Source organism: Tachysurus vachellii, chromosome 10 (assembly GCF_030014155.1).
Source record: "Tachysurus vachellii isolate PV-2020 chromosome 10, HZAU_Pvac_v1, whole genome shotgun sequence".
NCBI classification, from domain to species: Eukaryota; Metazoa; Chordata; class Actinopteri; order Siluriformes; family Bagridae; genus Tachysurus; species Tachysurus vachellii.
This window is the reverse complement of record NC_083469.1, coordinates 10,172,889-10,189,670: the sequence shown is the minus strand read 5'-3', so window position 1 is coordinate 10,189,670 and position 16,782 is coordinate 10,172,889. Positions and strand designations below refer to the sequence as shown.

At 36.3% G+C, this 16,782-nt stretch overlaps 3 protein-coding genes across 3 annotated transcripts; 2 read left to right on the top strand and 1 right to left on the bottom strand.

Moving 5' to 3' along the window:
* The first annotated feature begins 854 nt into the window (after positions 1-854).
* LOC132852708 (b(0,+)-type amino acid transporter 1-like) lies at positions 855-5,293 on the top strand. Its single transcript, XM_060880078.1, has 6 exons — positions 855-1,616; positions 2,796-2,929; positions 3,064-3,193; positions 3,284-3,408; positions 3,709-3,796; positions 4,488-5,293. The coding sequence occupies exons 1-6, from the start codon at positions 870-872 to the stop codon at positions 4,716-4,718; spliced, it is 1,455 nt and encodes a 484-aa protein (XP_060736061.1). The 5' UTR covers positions 855-869; the 3' UTR covers positions 4,719-5,293.
* Positions 5,294-6,907: 1,614 nt separating this feature from the next.
* On the top strand, positions 6,908-9,600 carry LOC132852553 (rho-related GTP-binding protein RhoA-A-like). The gene has a single exon (XM_060879806.1). The coding sequence runs from the start codon at positions 7,128-7,130 to the stop codon at positions 7,281-7,283; it is 156 nt and encodes a 51-aa protein (XP_060735789.1). The 5' UTR covers positions 6,908-7,127; the 3' UTR covers positions 7,284-9,600.
* A 2,827-nt stretch (positions 9,601-12,427) lies between these two features.
* LOC132852551 (b(0,+)-type amino acid transporter 1-like) lies at positions 12,428-16,304 on the bottom strand. The gene is made up of 6 exons (XM_060879805.1): positions 15,578-16,304; positions 14,263-14,396; positions 13,999-14,128; positions 13,781-13,905; positions 13,405-13,492; positions 12,428-12,703 (listed from the first exon to the last, which is right to left on the bottom strand). The coding sequence occupies exons 1-6, from the start codon at positions 16,286-16,288 to the stop codon at positions 12,473-12,475; spliced, it is 1,419 nt and encodes a 472-aa protein (XP_060735788.1). The 5' UTR covers positions 16,289-16,304; the 3' UTR covers positions 12,428-12,472.
* Between the last annotated feature and the right edge of the window lie 478 nt (positions 16,305-16,782).

The following is a 16,782-nucleotide window of genomic DNA, read 5'->3' as shown; positions in this document are numbered from 1 at the left end:
TTGTTTTTTTCTTTTTCTTTTTTTTTTTTTGCAATGTTTTTGTTAGCAGTTCCCAAAGGCATTGTGGCACAAAGATTACTATTAAATAATACAGCAAATACAGCTTGTTGTAAATACTGTATTAATGTCATCCTAACTTAAAATGGGATTAAATTCCCTATTTTAGTGTTTGAGCTGTTGTCTTTTTTTTTTTTTGTTGTGTTTTTTTTTTAAACAAATAAACGTGTAAAGTGTCAGTTTGTGTTATTACATACGATCATGGAAATGTAATTAATTAGATATGTTATAAGTTGTTTTTTTCACCAGATCATTAAAGATCCCAAAACAATCTTTCACCAAATTCAACATTACATGTTTCTGATTTTTCATAAATGTTGACAAAAGAGTACATCTAGGACATAAAAGTGGCAAAATCTTAAGTTTTCAGTAATATTTGTTAGCTTTAAGAAATAAAATATCATATATCTTATCTGCTTTTTTTTCTGCCAAGAAATGATACAGACCTTTAAATGAGCTAAATAAACAAATTCTTACTTTACTGGGCTAAACATTCTTTCAGAATATTTGACAATGTATTTTTACATTACATTATTTCATTTATTTAAATGCCCATGGTTATGGTTTAAATTATAGTAGTGTAACTCAGCTCCAATTCACCTTAACCATATGAGAGAGAGAGAGAGAGCTCATCTCCCTTAACCCAGCCCCACCCCTCTGCTACTAACTATACAGATACGTTACCATCATTTTCTTTGGCTGGTCTCAGACTTCTGCACTATAACATACAAAAAGCTGTTTTAAATGTTAATATTTAATCAGCAACTTAGTATCTTATTATCCATGCTTTAGATCTTTTCTTTTATTGCAAGATGTATCAAGCTCATTTTCACTCGCAGCACAGCACCATGACAAGCAACAAGCATGAAGGCCTGAAGCTGAAGCGGGAGGTAGGGTTAATTAGTGCGATCTCTCTGGTCGCAGGCACTATGATAGGATCGGGGATCTTCATGTCCCCTCAGTTTGTGATGTCCAATGTTGGAAGCCCTGGAGCAAGCTTGATCATCTGGGCTGTGTGTGGCCTGGTGACTCTATGTGCTGCGCTCACTTATGCAGAGCTCGGTACCATGTTCCAAGAATCTGGAGGTGAATTCATCTACGTCCTGAGAATCTACGGACCCTTACCTGCATTCTTTGTGGCATATACGTTCACAATTGTGGCGAAACCAGCAGGTATTACAGCTGTAGCCTTGAGTTTAGCTCAGTATGCTGTGGCTCCTTTTTATCCAGGCTGCATGCCACCTACATTGGTGGTGAAATGTTTAGCAGCAGCGTGCATTTTAGTGGTGGCTACCATCAATATGCTGAATGTTCGCTTTGCCATGACCATTCAGGTTATCTTCCTAGTGGTTAAAGTGGCGGTGTTGATGGTGATTGTTATTGGTGGGATCTTTACCATGGCCCAAAATGGCCTGGAAACCCTTGGAAATCCAGACATTGCCTTTGAGGGTACAACTTTGGGGATCGGTACCATTGGAATGGCTTTGTATCAGGGACTCTGGTCTTTTGCTGGATGGTACAATTTAAACTTTGTTCTTGAAGAGGTGAAAAAGCCAGAGGTAAGTTGCTTGAGATTTTGTGTTGATATGATAATTTGACACAGTTTACACTGTATGTCTTTTAAAAACTCGACTGGTGTAAATGGTATATTCAGTTGGTAAATATACATCCTTCTACAACAAAGAGTCAAGATTCTCTAGAGGAAACACAAATCTGTATCTGTCTGAATGATTTTCATGAGATTTATAAATATCAGCAAAATAAAATGCCAGAGGTAATTTGTGAAATTTTGTGCTAATAAACACTTTGTTTACATAGCATATGTCTATTTGATATAGCATACTCAGTTATTGCTGAACATAAATAAAGGTTGCGATGCTTTACAGTCCAATTCAATTTTATATGTACAGCACTTTTATTAATTATACAGTATAAAGCAGTTTTAGATCATGTAGATTTAGATCACGGTGTTATCAGCGGCAAGTAACTATTCTTTGAGATACCATTCGATGTCTACAGCAAGCGATAGGATATTTATGGCATTTGGCAGACACCCTTATTCGAACGACTTACATTTACAACTGAGCAGTTAAGAGGCCTTGCTCAGGGGTCCAGCAGTGGCAGCTTGAGGTTGTTGGGACTTGAACTCATAATCTTCCAATCAGTAGTCCAAAGCCTGCCCTATTCAATATTTAGATATTGAACTTTGGCCTTAGTAGCATCTGAAAATGAGACTGGATCATTATAGTTGAGTCAGCATGCACCACTGATTTGACTCCAATCTAACAAAGTGAGATCTTTTGCCATCAAAGTGATAACAAAAAAAATCTGTTTCTATTAAAGCAAAAGAAAAGTTTAAAAACACATTTCCCAATGTAGTGAACAGTTACTATAAAACTGACTACAATCTAGTCTGAAATAATTTTAGACAAAGTACATTTAGCTTTTTTCTTTATCACCTACCTTGCTGTTTTTTTCTTCTGCCTGACTAGCAGGATTCTCCAGACCACAGTAACTGGCTGTCTAGTTTATACAAACCCTACAAGATAGATCAGTTCAGTTAATAGGTGTTGATGAGTAAAGGCAGTTGGTGTTGAAAAGGTGTAGAGCAAAGATATCCTCCAGAGGAAATAGAAATCCAAGTTAGTAGGACATCTAGAGGTCTATGAATGATTATGAAATTTGTAATTAACATCAATTAATTGTATTGAATTTTATACTATATCCATTTGTGTAAGGTAAATCTCCCACGAGCATTAATGATTGCCATCCCAATGGTAACGATCCTCTACCTGCTGGTCAATATCAGTTATTTGGCTGTAATGACTCCTAGAGAGATGATGACGTCGAGTGCTGTAGCCGTTACATGGGGGTAGGACACCACAGTTTGAATTCATGGAAGATGATGCATGTAACAAATATGGAACAGCACTAAATTTAAATGTAGGTTTTATAAAAATAAATAAAGAAATTAATAAGACCTCAGCATCTTTTCTCTGAGAACAGCAATAAGGTGCTGGGCAGCTGGGGATGGGTGATGTCTATTGCAGCCTCATTATCTTCTTTTGGCACGCTGAACGGTTCGTTCTTCAGTGGAGGACGAATTTGCTTTGTAGCTGCACGAGAGGGTCACATGGTAAATATGAAAAATTAAAACTTTAATACACATGACCCAAGATGTTATATGTTCTGAGATTTCTTTCTTTGTGATTTGTTGCTCTTTCAGCTTAGCATCCTGTCTATGGCCCATGTGCGTCGCCTCACACCCTCTCCAGCTCTTACGTTTACCAGCATCATTGCCTTCATTGTGCTCATTCCTGGAGACTTCCAGGGAATAATCAACTTCTTTAGGTATGACATAACATTTAGAGCTTCATCGGCTTTACAAGTTATTATTAATATATATATATATATATATATATATATATATATATATATATATATATATATATATATATATATATATACATAATGAGAGAGATAGATAGTGGGCTATAAGCTTTACTATAAAAATATCAATACAAGATTATTGTTGTTTGGTAAAGCATAGGAATGAGCTTGAATGAATCTGTCCAGTTTTTAATTTAGGTTATGCATGAGATAGTCAGTTTTGTTTATCACCTGTTCCTTTAATTCTACTCTGACATTCAGCTTTACATCCTGGTTCTTCTATGGAGTTACAATATCTGGACTACTCTATCTAAAAATCAAAAGGTCTGACCTTCCAAGTACATACAAGGTGAGATATATCTCATATCTCATATAAAATGAATGTGTTAAAAATTATATACTCTCATCTTATTAGTGCAGTTATTCAGTCAGCCAGTTATGTGGCAGCAGCACACTCCTAGAACTATACAGAAACAGGTGCAGATCTTTAGTTACAAAACCTATCCAAAAGTTATCGGTTATTTTCAAACAGATTGTTATGGTCCAAATCATGTTTAATGTTTTGTTTAACCACATGCATTTATATGTCCTTTACTTGATTACAGGTCAACTGCTGTCTGTTACTTTTATGTTGAATTTTCTTTGGTGTTTCTCATGTGAATACATGACAATGGGATTTTTACATGTACGCAACCTCATATTTATATCCCAGTGAAATAGGACATGAAATAGGACTGAGAGCAAATATAAAATTTGACTTTTTTCAATAATAAATGAATCAATATGTTTCAATAAATGTGGCACATGTATTTTTCAGATTAAATACTATTATTATTATTATTATTATTATTATTATTATTATTATTATTACAGATTATTATTTAAAAATAATCTAATAAGAATCTTATTTGAACAAAGACACAAAGTTTCTCTGACTGTTTGATGAAAGTATTTTTTAATTCTGTATAATATACATGAATCATTAAAATCAAAAGCAGAAAAATTATTGAAATAAACTGTTTGTGTTTTGTTTTTCTCAGGTTCCAATTTTTATCCCCATCCTGGTAATTCTGGTGGCTTTGTTTCTGGTTTTAGCTCCTATTATTGACGATCCTCAGCTCGAGTACCTATATGTCACCCTCTTCATCCTAAGTGGAGCTTTAATTTATTTTCCGTTCATTCACTTCAGACTGTGTCCACACCTGCTGGACAAACTCACAGTGTTCCTGCAGCTCTTCCTGGAGGTGGCGCCAGCTAACAAAAATGTATAAAACCCCACATCAGACTGACAGGCAGACTTTTTAGATTTAAAAATTCTTTTTCAGATTTATTTTTGTATTTCACGTATTGATTATTCCAGATGAAGTGCCTGTGGGGATAAAAATTATGTTTGTAGATAAAAAGCCAGAATTAGAGCCTGCCTATGAAAACTGGATAACTGAAAAGGGAGTTTATTTACATCAAAATCACATTTTAGGAGAAACTCTATACCGCCAATTTTTTTCAAAACATACGATTAGGAATTATATACTGTATCTTATCTTTATCTTTTATGAAATGTTTAATTCAGTTCAACTTGAACAAACCTGTAGTGTTTAAAGTTCATAAATCAGTACATGTATACGCATCTCTTTTATTAAAGACACGTGTCAGGGTTTCAAATGACAATAAATTATCAATAGGCCCACAATCAATAAATAAATATTTTACAGTGAGATAACTTATCAAATTTGTAGGTGTTCTGTATATTATTTTTTAGAGTTTAGTACTTTTTCAAATAGTTTCAAACACTTTGTCCAAAAATAAACAAAACAATTAATTTTGTTACAGTGAAATCTAGCTTAAAATACAATAAATAAATAATATATGTATTAATAATATTAATAATTTATATTAGTCAAATAGAGGTTGTATACAAAAATATGTATAAAGCCATGGCATTCTTACAAATAAATAAATAATACAGTTTCTGTCCTAACTTTGTCTCAAGATGTCATTTTTTTATGATGTTTTTACCATTTAGATTAATCATCTTGTGAAACGTTGATACTTTTATAAATAAACGTGTCCACTAATATGAAGTGGCATGTGCGCATGCGCTTGCGCAAACAAGAGGCCGGCAGTTCTAGTCCTCGTGGTGAAAGAATAATCCACGCCTTCTCTGCTGATTCAACCAATAATATTGCGAGTTTAAAAGCATGAAGTCATCGTGCTGCTCTCCATTGGAGTGCTATATTAAGAAAGCAGCGAGGTTGCTTTATAAAGAAGTTCTGTCCAGCAGCTGTTCATGGAAACGTCGTGGTCCAACCTTGTGAGACTGTATCAGGGGTCACCAACCTTTTTAAGACTGAGGGCTACTTCAAGGGAACTGAGTAGTACGAAGTTTGTTTGATACAAACTTCCTCAATAGCAAAACTGCACAGATCACTTTTTAATAATAATATGGAGAGACTGCTCACATGTCAATGTTAATTATTCCCCACAATTATTAACAATGATTTATACAACAATGACGGTAGGAATATTTAAACATGCAACATTCATTTATGTTTATCTGTTCCGACATTTGAAAATCAGGAAGTAATGTCAAGGAAATCATTAATCAAGTCACAACAAGTTATCTAGTCCTTTTTGAACAATTTTTCACATTTCTGCATTCTGCTCACCATTGTACTGTAATCTGGTGAATAATTTGACACTGCAAGTCTGAGTGAGTCTTGTAAATGTGCATCAGTAAGGCGTGTTCTGTGTTAGTTCTTGATAAAGTTCAGGTTAGAAAAGGCTGATTCACAGAGATAGGTTGAACCAAAAAGGCAGGCAACTTTCATAGCTGCTGTGCATACAACACTGTATTTTTCTGTGTCCATAAGGCACAAAAAGTTTGATGCAGACTGATGGGCTTTGAGGTGGAGGTCATTTTGCAACGTTAGGATCTTTACCTGTCCAGCATCCAAGTTGAACAGAGCACTTAGTTGCTCAGCAGTGCATGTTATGTCCACTTGCATGAAAGGATTTTTAACGTCTTTTTCTGTCCTTAATGCGCTGCCGGGTGGGTAGTTAGCATTGAAACTTTCGTGACACGTACTGAAGTGTCTTGCCACATTGTGCCGCTTTGCCGTCGTCCCGCAAATGAGACACACACACTTTTATTTGACTGGCGTAAAAAAGAACTCTTCCTCCCAAACACCGTGAAAATGGTATGTTTTCTGTCGTTTTTCTGCCATGTTTTTGGGGGTAAATCACAACTGACTCCTCATTGTTGCTGCACCGCTTCCTTGTGTCAGGAGTCGGACGTGACGTACGCACAATATTGACATTTGACTTCAGAAAAGGCCAGAGTTTGTTATATACATAAAACATTTTTGTTTACATTTTTTTTTTAATTAAATAAAATTAAATTAAATATAGTCATTTTAAAATCTACATTAAGGCAAGCATTTTTTATTCAAAAACTACAGCAAGAATTTTTTTTTTTAGACGGAACTATATTTTGACCAGTACTATTTTTAGAACATGCCTCGCGGGCGCCTTAAGTGCTCCTTGCGGGCGACCAGGTGCCCGCGGGCACCGCGTTGGTGACCCCTGCGTGTAGATTATATGGCGGCGCAATAAAAGCAGAGAGATCACTTGTATCTAATAAGGTTGATAAGTTATTTGCAGTGTTTGACAGAACCAGTACAATGGCTACTATCCGAAAGAAGCTGGTGGTGGTTGGGGACGGCGCATGCGGTAAGACCTGTCTCCTGATCGTGTTCAGCAAGGACGAGTTCCCGGAGGTGTACGTCCCTACAGTGTTTGAGAACTACGTGGCGGACATCGAGGTGGACAGCAAGTAAGTGTAGCTGGCGCTGTGGGACACGGCCGGACAGGAGGATTACGATCGGCTCCGACCGCTTTCCTATCCGGACACGGACGTCATACTAATGTGCTTCTCTGTGGACAGCCCTGACTCGTTAGAGAACATCCCTGAGAAGTGGGTTCCCGAGGTCAAACACTTCTGCCCTGTTTGGTTCTACTTGTCCACTTAAAGCACAAGTGTTAAACGTAATGCCTATGGGAACTTGCAAAAATCATATTAAACATAAAAACATAAAAATATTTTATTTGTTAGTATTGCACATTACATAAAATGGGTTAAAATTGTCTGATGCAAATCAGATATGCAGCTAAAATATTTCAGTGTTTGCAGTGCAGTAGAATGGAATTAATTGAGGTGGGCCTGTACAGAATTTCCTGTATTGTCTTTAAATGTTAAACAATCAGCTCAATAATGATAAGTACATTTAAGCTCAGCTGTTAAGCTCAAACCATCATTCATGTAATCATCACAATTATATGGTTAATTATACATTGCTTTTTAATATTGTACTAATAATATGTAGTAGATTTCAGTAGTTATATCTTGGCTTGTTATAAAATCATTCAAAATCATTCAGATATTCATTCATTCATTTTCTACCGCTTATCCGGACTACCTCTGGTCACGGGGAGCCTGTGCCTATCTCAGGCGTCATCGGGCATCAAGGCAGGATACACCCTGGACGGAGTGCCAACCCATCACAGGGCACACACACACACATTCTCATTCAATCACACGCTACGGACAATTTTCCAGAGATACCAATCAACCTACCATGCATGTGTTTGGACCGGGGGAAGAAACCGGAGTGCCCAGAAGAAACCACTGAGGCACGGGGAGAACATGCAAACTCCACACACAATGCGGAGGCGGGAATCGAACCCCCAACCCTGGAGGTGTGAGGCGAACGTGCTAAACACTAAGCAATAGTAAAGCAAACCCGAGAATAGTTCGGATAAGCGGTAGAATGAATGAATGAATGAATGAAACATTTTTATCATATTAACCATAATTATTAAAATTATTTATACTCATATTTACATTAATGAGGTTTGGCTTAAACCCTTTCAATTTACCAGATTTATAATAATCTGAGAATAGAAGCCTTTTGAGAGACACAAGCGTAACAAATTCACCCATGACTCATTTTGGGGGTAATTTAAAGTTTAGTGGGGCTAACTTAACACTTAACAAGTAAAGTACAGCTAAAGTGTCCCTGGTTCAATCTTGAGTTTAGGTCACATTTTGTGTGAAGTTTCACATTTTCCCTGTGTCTGCACCATTTTCCTTCCTTCTCATTTTGGTGGTATATTGGGCTTCTCTAAAATTTCTTGGTGTGAAAAAACTGTGTCATATTCGAATGTATACCTTTCTCAATGCTCATGCAGGGAGCCTTCAAAGTGGCATCAATCCAGATCAATCTTGCTCTCATCCAGAAGCAGGCCAGCCATTACACATCCATTATTCCCTCTTACACTGTGACATGTAGACTAACAGTGAAAATGGTTGAGACCCCCTGAACAGGTAGATCACTAGCATGCATTTGGATAAACTAAGATAAATATTATCCTGCTTGCCAATGAGGTTCATCAAGGCTGCTACCTATATTCCCCTAATCTTTCTAGAACTGCAGACAATTCACTGATATGTCATCAGCCTTCAACTGTACTCCAAGTTACACAGAATAAAATGTGTCTTTGTCCCAGTAGATGGAATGCAATCATTAGCCTGCTGGCAGTGAAAGACATTTCTTGCAGAATGAGTCCCACTGGGATTATGCCCCACTGGAGAGGAATAATCACCTTGGATTCTTCACCCATAGGCTAGAGAGGTTGTCAGTTTGGCATCTGGTTTAAGGTGCATCAGTCACTTGAGAGCAGTCCATTCATGAAGGTTCTCAAACTTTGCAATGTTTTTGTCTGCTGAGACAACATTGTGACAGTTATATCAGGAATCAAAGTGGTATGAGGACGAGCAGCTGTTTTCACCATGTCACTTGGGCTTACTCATATCTTGTCTCTTTGAGAGCAATTCAACTACCAGAAATGAACTGCCAAGAACTACCAGAAATGAACTGCCAACTCACTGTCATTATTAAATATTGTATGCAACTCATTTCTTCCTCCTCTTCACATTTCAGACATTTTCTCCTCTGATAAAGAAACTAGTAAGCCTCTTAAAATTCCTCTTCACTTCTCCTAACATTTTTTGACCTTATGAGATCTTTTAAGGGTTAAGATGATTTATGAATAACTTTTGTCTTTACTGGGATCTTTTCGTTAATTTTAAGAGAAAACGCCCCAAAATCACTTGGAGCAACTCTTTATGAAAGAATCTTTATGAAATCGTCAAGATGTCATTGGATCACGATGCTTTTATTTGTGTATTATAATTATAAATGGCTTTACATTTTTTACATTTCTGATTGTCAGCTCATTGTGACTGAAAAGTGAAAGGTGAAAGTCTGGAGTCTGGATTTCATGCCTTTAACCATGTTGGTTTTGAACCTCTTAATTGTAACCTTGTTATAGGATGACATCTTCTGGATAGATTTGTCATTACAAGATACTGGTATCACATAGCCATGTCATAGTAAAGCCTTTTATGGTCCTCAAGATATGCTTCATCCACTGCGGGTCCTAAGTTTTAACGGAAATATTGTTGCTTTTCTAAAGACAGCAAATCCTGGTGGTTAAGGTGCCAGCCTGCATTCAGAAAATGAAAGTTAAAGCTACTGAAGGACTTCTTGGAACTGAAGAAACTGCTGAAGAAGAACAGCCGATATATACATGCAATGGGCAGTTTATTAGGCCTTGCTCATTAACACAACTATCCAGTCAGCCACTTATGTGGCAGCAGTGCAGTGCATAAACCCATGCAGATAGAACTTAAGAGCTGTTCATCAAATATCAGAATGCGGAAAAATGTGCTATCAGTTATTTTATCATGGTTATGGTGCCAGTAGGGCTGGTTTTGGTATTACCAAAAATGCTGATCTTCTGGGAGTTATATACAAGATATTTCTACAGTTTCATGTAAAACTGTGTAAAAAATAAGGCAAAAGTATTTAGGGCGGTAGTAGCCTAATGGTAATTACTGTAAATGGTCGGTGCCCCGTTCAAGCTACAGCACCACAAAGCTGCCACTCTTGTGCCCTTGAGCAAAGTCCTTAACCTTCTCTTCTTCAGGGGCATTGTATCATGTGTTATTTCTTTAGCTTCCTTGCAAGTTGGTATATGCAAAGAAAGAATTTCTCTGTGAATTTCAACTATGAATTTCAATAAGACAAATAGAAACTTCTTCTAATGACCAATTGGTGTCAAACCTTTGCTAATAGGTAGAAGAAGTCAGGGTTTTAAGAGGGATTGTTTGAGTTATAACCTTCCTGTAAGATTGAACGATTTTGACTAGTTTTCTCTGAAGGCCCCTGTGCACAAACTGAGGTCCAAAGACATGGTATGCAAAGGATGGCCTCAAGAAAGAGCCCTGTGTAATTGAGAAGTTTTAAACAAAAAAAATTAAAAAAAAATTTCTACACATGAGAAACCAGATTACTACCAAAGAGTTCTGTTTTGTTTAATAACACTGCCTTTGGCAGAAGAGATACTCCCTTAGTCTTTAAATAAACACTACTTCCTACTTCCACTTGTAGGGAGGACCCTAGAAAGTGCCACCACCATGTATGCTCCTAAGTACATGGTTTAGAGGTGTGTCTTCTGACAACTGTAAAACATTGCGCACTGTCCTAATTTTACTAATAATTTTACTAATTGTCCTAATTTTACTGTCCTAATTTTTAATTTTATATATATATATATATATGTAATTCATATATATATGAATTACATGTTAAATTAAAAAAAATCTGGTATATCCATTAGAAACATTATTTTATTATCAATGAACGCCAATGAACATATAGTGTTGAACGTATAGTGAAAAATATCCCAGACTAGTCATCTGTTTGCACCTGAATGTTCCCTTTAGATTGAACACCCCTTTGTGATAAATTAATTCCTTAGATACATTAATTCTACAGGTAGTCTATGTTTCCCATTGCACATTAACAAGGTTAATTTGTCCTCTGCTAGCTTCAAAGGAGGTATATAACATCTAGATGTGTGCATGTGCATTTACTGAGATATTTCAATGATCACATTGTGATGTACATCACAGTGTGTGCAATAGATACTGCTGTCATACACCATTTTAACTGGCCCACTACTAGTCTCACAACCTGAATATATACTTTCTACCTTTACTGCTAATATTTTCCATTCAGCAGGAGTCAGCAACTTGTGGACTTGAGATGGTAAGCAAGTATTTTGTGCACTGCTGCGTTCACTGGTTGCTCTCAGTGTGGTTAGACCTACCTGATAAGATTTTTGCAGTAAGGAAAAACTCCCCTTTCTTAGAGAGAATCTTAAGAATATTAATTGTGTATGAGTGATTTGTGTACATGGGTGAGTGGATTACAAACCAAGTATATATGTGAGATTCTTAAAGGGCTTGGTTTTTCTTTCTTGTTTTGGTTTGAGGTCATTTTGCACTCCTTGATTGTTATTTTTACATGTGATCATGTGGATATTAATTGGAAGCGCTGCCTTTTTATTTATAATTATAACACAAGTGTATTAGAAATCTGGAATATTATTTCTACTTTCAGGATGCAAATGGGATGTTGTAGCTCAGTAATTAAGGTGTTGGACTACTGATCAGAAGGTTGTGAGTTTGAATCCCAGGTCCACCAAGCTGCTACTGCTGGGCCCCTGAGCAAGGCCCTTAACCCTCAGTTGTTTACATTGAAATAAGTCACAGAATGTAAGTCACTCTGGATAAGGGTGTCTGCTAAATGCCAGAAATGTAAATGTAAAAGCAAATATTCGGAATACAGTGTTTTTCATATAATTAAATAATAACACCAAAAACTCTAGCTACAAAAATGTATTGTAAATTATATTTTTACAAACAAATTTGGCAATTTCTAGTGGTGCCATAAGACAACACAGCATATTATTGATATTTTAACAAACTCACAAAAACTAAAAATGCCCAAATTCAAAGACGGACTAAATGTTAACAACATTAAGAAAGCATTAGTAATAAAACTGAGAGCTTATCAGCACAAGAGGCTAAAAAGTCTGCCTGTCAGTCTGATGTGGGGTTTTATACATTTTTGTTAGCTGGCGCCACCTCCAGGAAGAGCTGCAGGAACACTGTGAGTTTGTCCAGCAGGTGTGGACACAGTCTGAAGTGAATGAACGGAAAATAAATTAAAGCTCCACTTAGGATGAAGAGGGTGACATATAGGTACTCGAGCTGAGGATCGTCAATAATAGGAGCTAAAACCAGAAACAAAGCCACCAGAATTACCAGGATGGGGATAAAAATTGGAACCTGAGAAAAACAAACACAAACAGTTTATTTCAATAATCTTTCTGCTTTTGATTTTAATGATTCATGTATATTATACAGAATTAAAAAAATACTTTCACTCAAACAGTCAGAGAAACTGTGTCTTTGTTCAAATAAGATTCCTATGAGATTATTTTTAAATAATAATCTGTAATAATAATAATAATAATAATAATAATAATAATAATAATAATAATAGTATTTAATCTGAAAAATACATGTGCCACATTTATTGAAACCACAAAGGATTAATTTATTATTGAAAAAAAGTCAAATTTTATATTTGCTCTTAGTCCTATTTCATGTCCTATTTCACTGGGATATAAATATGAGGTTGCGTACATAAAAATCCAATTGTCATGTATTCACATGAGAAACACCAAAAGAAAATTAAAAATAAAAGTAACAGACAGCAGTTGACCTGTAATCAAGTAAAGGACATATAAATGCATGTGGTTAAACAAAACATTAAACATGATTTGGACCATAACAATCTGTAACAATCTGAAAATATCCGATACCTTTTGGATAGGTTTTGTAACTAAAGATCTGCACCTGTTTCTGTATAGTTCTAGGAGTGTGCTGCTGCCACATAACTGGCTGACTGAATAACTGCACTAATAAGATGAGAGTATATCATTCTTAACACATTCATTTTATATGAGATATGAGATATATCTCACCTTGTATGTACTTGGAAGGTCAGACCTTTTGATTTTTAGATAGAGTAGTCCAGATATTGTAACTCCATAGAAGAACCAGGATGTAAAGCTGAATTTCAGAGTAGAATTAAAGGAACAGGTGATAAACAAAACTGACTATCTCATGCATAACCTAAAATAAAAAACTGGACAGATTCATTCAAGCTGATTCCTATACTTTACCAAACAACAGTAATCTTGTATTGATATGTTTTATAGTAAAGCTTATAGCCCACTATCTATCTCTCTCATTATATATATATATATGTATATATATATATATATATATATATATATATATATATATATATAAATAATAACTTGTAAAGCCGATGAAGCTCTAAATGTTATGTCATACCTAAAGAAGTTGATTATTCCCTGGAAGTCTCCAGGAATGAGCACAATGAAGGTAATGATGCTGGTAAACGTAAGAGCTGGAGAGGGTGTGAGGCGACACACATGGGCCATAGACAGGATGCTAGGCTGAAAGAGCAACAAATCACAAAGAAAGAAATCTCAGAACATATAAAATCTTGGGTCATGTGTATTAAAGTTTTAATTTTTTTTCATATTTACCATGTGACCCTCTCGTGCAGCTACAAAGCAAATTCGTCCTCCACTGAAGAACGAACCGTTCAGCGTGCCAAAAGAAGATAATGCGGCTGCAATAGACATCACCCATCCCCAGCTGCCCAGCACCTTATTGCTGTTCTCAGAGAAAAGATGCTGAGATCTTATTAATTTCTTTATTTATTTTTATAAAACCTACATTTAAATTTAGTGCTGTTCCATATTTGTTACATGCATCATCTTCCATGAATTCAAACTGTGGTGTCCTACCCCCATGTAACGGCTACAGCACTCGACGTCATCATCTCTCTAGGAGTCATTACAGCCAAATAACTGATATTGACCAGCAGGTAGACGATCGTTACCATTGGGATGGCAATCATTAATGCTCGTGGGAGATTTACCTTACACAAATGGATATAGTATAAAATTCAATACAATTAATTGATGTTAATTACAAATTTCATAATCATTCATAGACCTCTAGATGTCCTACTAACTTGGATTTCTATTTCCTCTGGAGGATATCTTTGCTCTACACCTTTTCAACACCAACTGCCTTTACTCATCAACACCTATTAACTGAACTGATCTATCTAGTAGGGTTTGTATAAACTAGACAGCCAGTTACTGTGGTCTGGAGAATCCTGCTAGTCAGGCAGAGGAAAAAAACAGCAAGGCAGGTGATAAAGAAAAAAGCTAAATGTACTTTGTCTAAAATTATTTCAGACTAGATTGTAGTCAGTTTTATAGTAACTGTTCACTACATTGGGAAATGTGTTTTTAAACTTTTCTTTTGCTTTAATAGAAACAGATTTTTTTTGTTATCACTTTGATGGCAAAAGATCTCACTTTGTTAGATTGGAGTCAAATCAGTGGTGCATGCTGACTCAACTATAATGATCCAGTCTCATTTTCAGATGCTACTAAGGCCAGAGATCAATATCTAAATATTGAATAGGGCAGCCTTTGGACTATTGATTGGAAGATTATGAGTTCAAGTCCCAACAACCTCAAGCTGCCACTGCTGGACCCCTGAGCAAGGCCTCTTAACTGCTCAGTTGTAAATGTAAGTCGTTCGAATAAGGGTGTCTGCCAAATGCCATAAATATCCTATCGCTTGCTGTAGACATCGAATGGTATCTCAAAGAATAGTTACTTGCCGCTGATAACACCGTGATCTAAATCTACATGATCTAAAACTGCTTTATACTGTATAATTAATAAAAGTGCTGTACATATAAAATTGAATTGGACTGTAAAAAATCGCAACCTTTATTTATGTTCAGCAATAACTGAGTATGCTATATCAAATAGACATATGCTATGTAAACAAAGTGTTTATTAGCACAAAATCTCACGCAAATTACCTCTGGCATTTTATTTTGCTGATATTTATAAATCTCATGAAAATCATTCAGACAGATACAGATTTGTGTTTCCTCTAGAGAATCTTGACTCTTTGTTGTAGAAGGGTGTATATTTACCAACTGAATATACCATTTACACCAGTTGAGTTATTAAAAGACATACATTGTTAACTATGTCAAATTATCATATCAACACAAAATCTCAAGCAACTTACCTCTGGGTTTTTCACCTCTTCAAGAACAAAGTTTAAATTAGCCCATCCAGCAAAAGACCAGAGTCCCTGATACAAAGCCATTCCAATGGTACCGATCCCCCAAGTTGTACCCTCAAAGGCAATGTCTGGATTTCCAAGGGTTTCCAGGCCATTTTGGGCCATGGTAAAGATCCCACCAATAACAATCACCATCAACCCCGCCACTTTAGCCACTAGGAAGATAACCTGAATGGTCATGGCAAAGCGAACATTCAGCATATTGATGGTCGCCACCACTAAAATGCACGCTGCTGCTAAACATTTCACCACCAATGTAGGTGGCATGCAGCCTGGATAAAAAGGAGCCACAGCATACTGAGCTAAACTCAAGGCTACAGCTGTAATACTTGCTGGTTTCACCACAATTGTGAACGTATATGCCACAAAGAATGCAGGTAAGGGTCCGTAGATTCTCAGGACGTAGATGAATTCACCTCCAGACTCTCTGAACATGGTACCGAGCTCTGCATAAGTGAGCGCAACACATAGAGTCACCAGGCCACACACAGCCCAGATGATCATGCTTGCTCCAGGGCTTCCAATGTTGGACATCACAAACTGAGGGGACATGAAGATCCCCGATCCTATCATAGTGCCTGCGACCAGAGAGATCGCACTAATTAACCCTACCTCCCGCTTCAGCTTCAGACCTTCATGCTTGTTGCTTGTCATGGTGCTGTGCTGCGAGTGAAAATGAGCTTAATACATCTTGCAGTAAAAGAAAAGATCTAAAGCATGGGTAATAAGAGACTAAGTTGCTGATTAAATATTAACATTTAAAACAGCTTTTTGTATGTTATAGTGCAGAAGTCTGAGACCAGCCAAGAAAATGATGGTAATGTATCTGTATACAGAGGGGTGGGGCTGGGTTAAGGGAGATGAGCTCTCTCTCTCATATGGTTAAGGTGAATTGGAGCTGAGTTACACTACTATAATTTTTCGGAAATTTAAACCATAACCATTTAAGGGCATTTAAATAAATGAAATAATGTAATGTAAAAATACATTGTCAAATATTCTGAAAGAATGTTTAGCCCAGTAAAGTAAAGATTTGTTTATTTAGCTCATTTAAAAGTCTGTATCATTTATTGGCAGGAAAAAAAAAGCAGATAAGATATATGATATTTTATTTCTTAAAGCTAACAAATATTACTGAAAACTTAAGA

Bases quoted from the DNA above. Each gene is read 5' to 3' on its own strand.
- LOC132852708 (XM_060880078.1), top strand. From the start codon at position 870: ATGTATCAAGCTCATTTTCACTCGCAGCACAGCACCATGACAAGCAAC. The intron at 2,930-3,063 runs GTAGGACACCAC...CTCTGAGAACAG, and splicing joins GCTGTAGCCGTTACATGGGG to CAATAAGGTGCTGGGCAGCT. The intron at 3,194-3,283 runs GTAAATATGAAA...TTGCTCTTTCAG, and splicing joins CTGCACGAGAGGGTCACATG to CTTAGCATCCTGTCTATGGC.
- LOC132852553 (XM_060879806.1), top strand. From the start codon at position 7,128: ATGGCTACTATCCGAAAGAAGCTGGTGGTGGTTGGGGACGGCGCATGC.
- LOC132852551 (XM_060879805.1), bottom strand. From the start codon at position 16,288: ATGACAAGCAACAAGCATGAAGGTCTGAAGCTGAAGCGGGAGGTAGGG. The intron at 14,397-15,577 runs GTAAGTTGCTTG...CATTTGTGTAAG, and splicing joins AAGAGGTGAAAAACCCAGAG to GTAAATCTCCCACGAGCATT. The intron at 13,906-13,998 runs GTAAATATGAAA...TTGCTCTTTCAG, and splicing joins CTGCACGAGAGGGTCACATG to CCTAGCATCCTGTCTATGGC.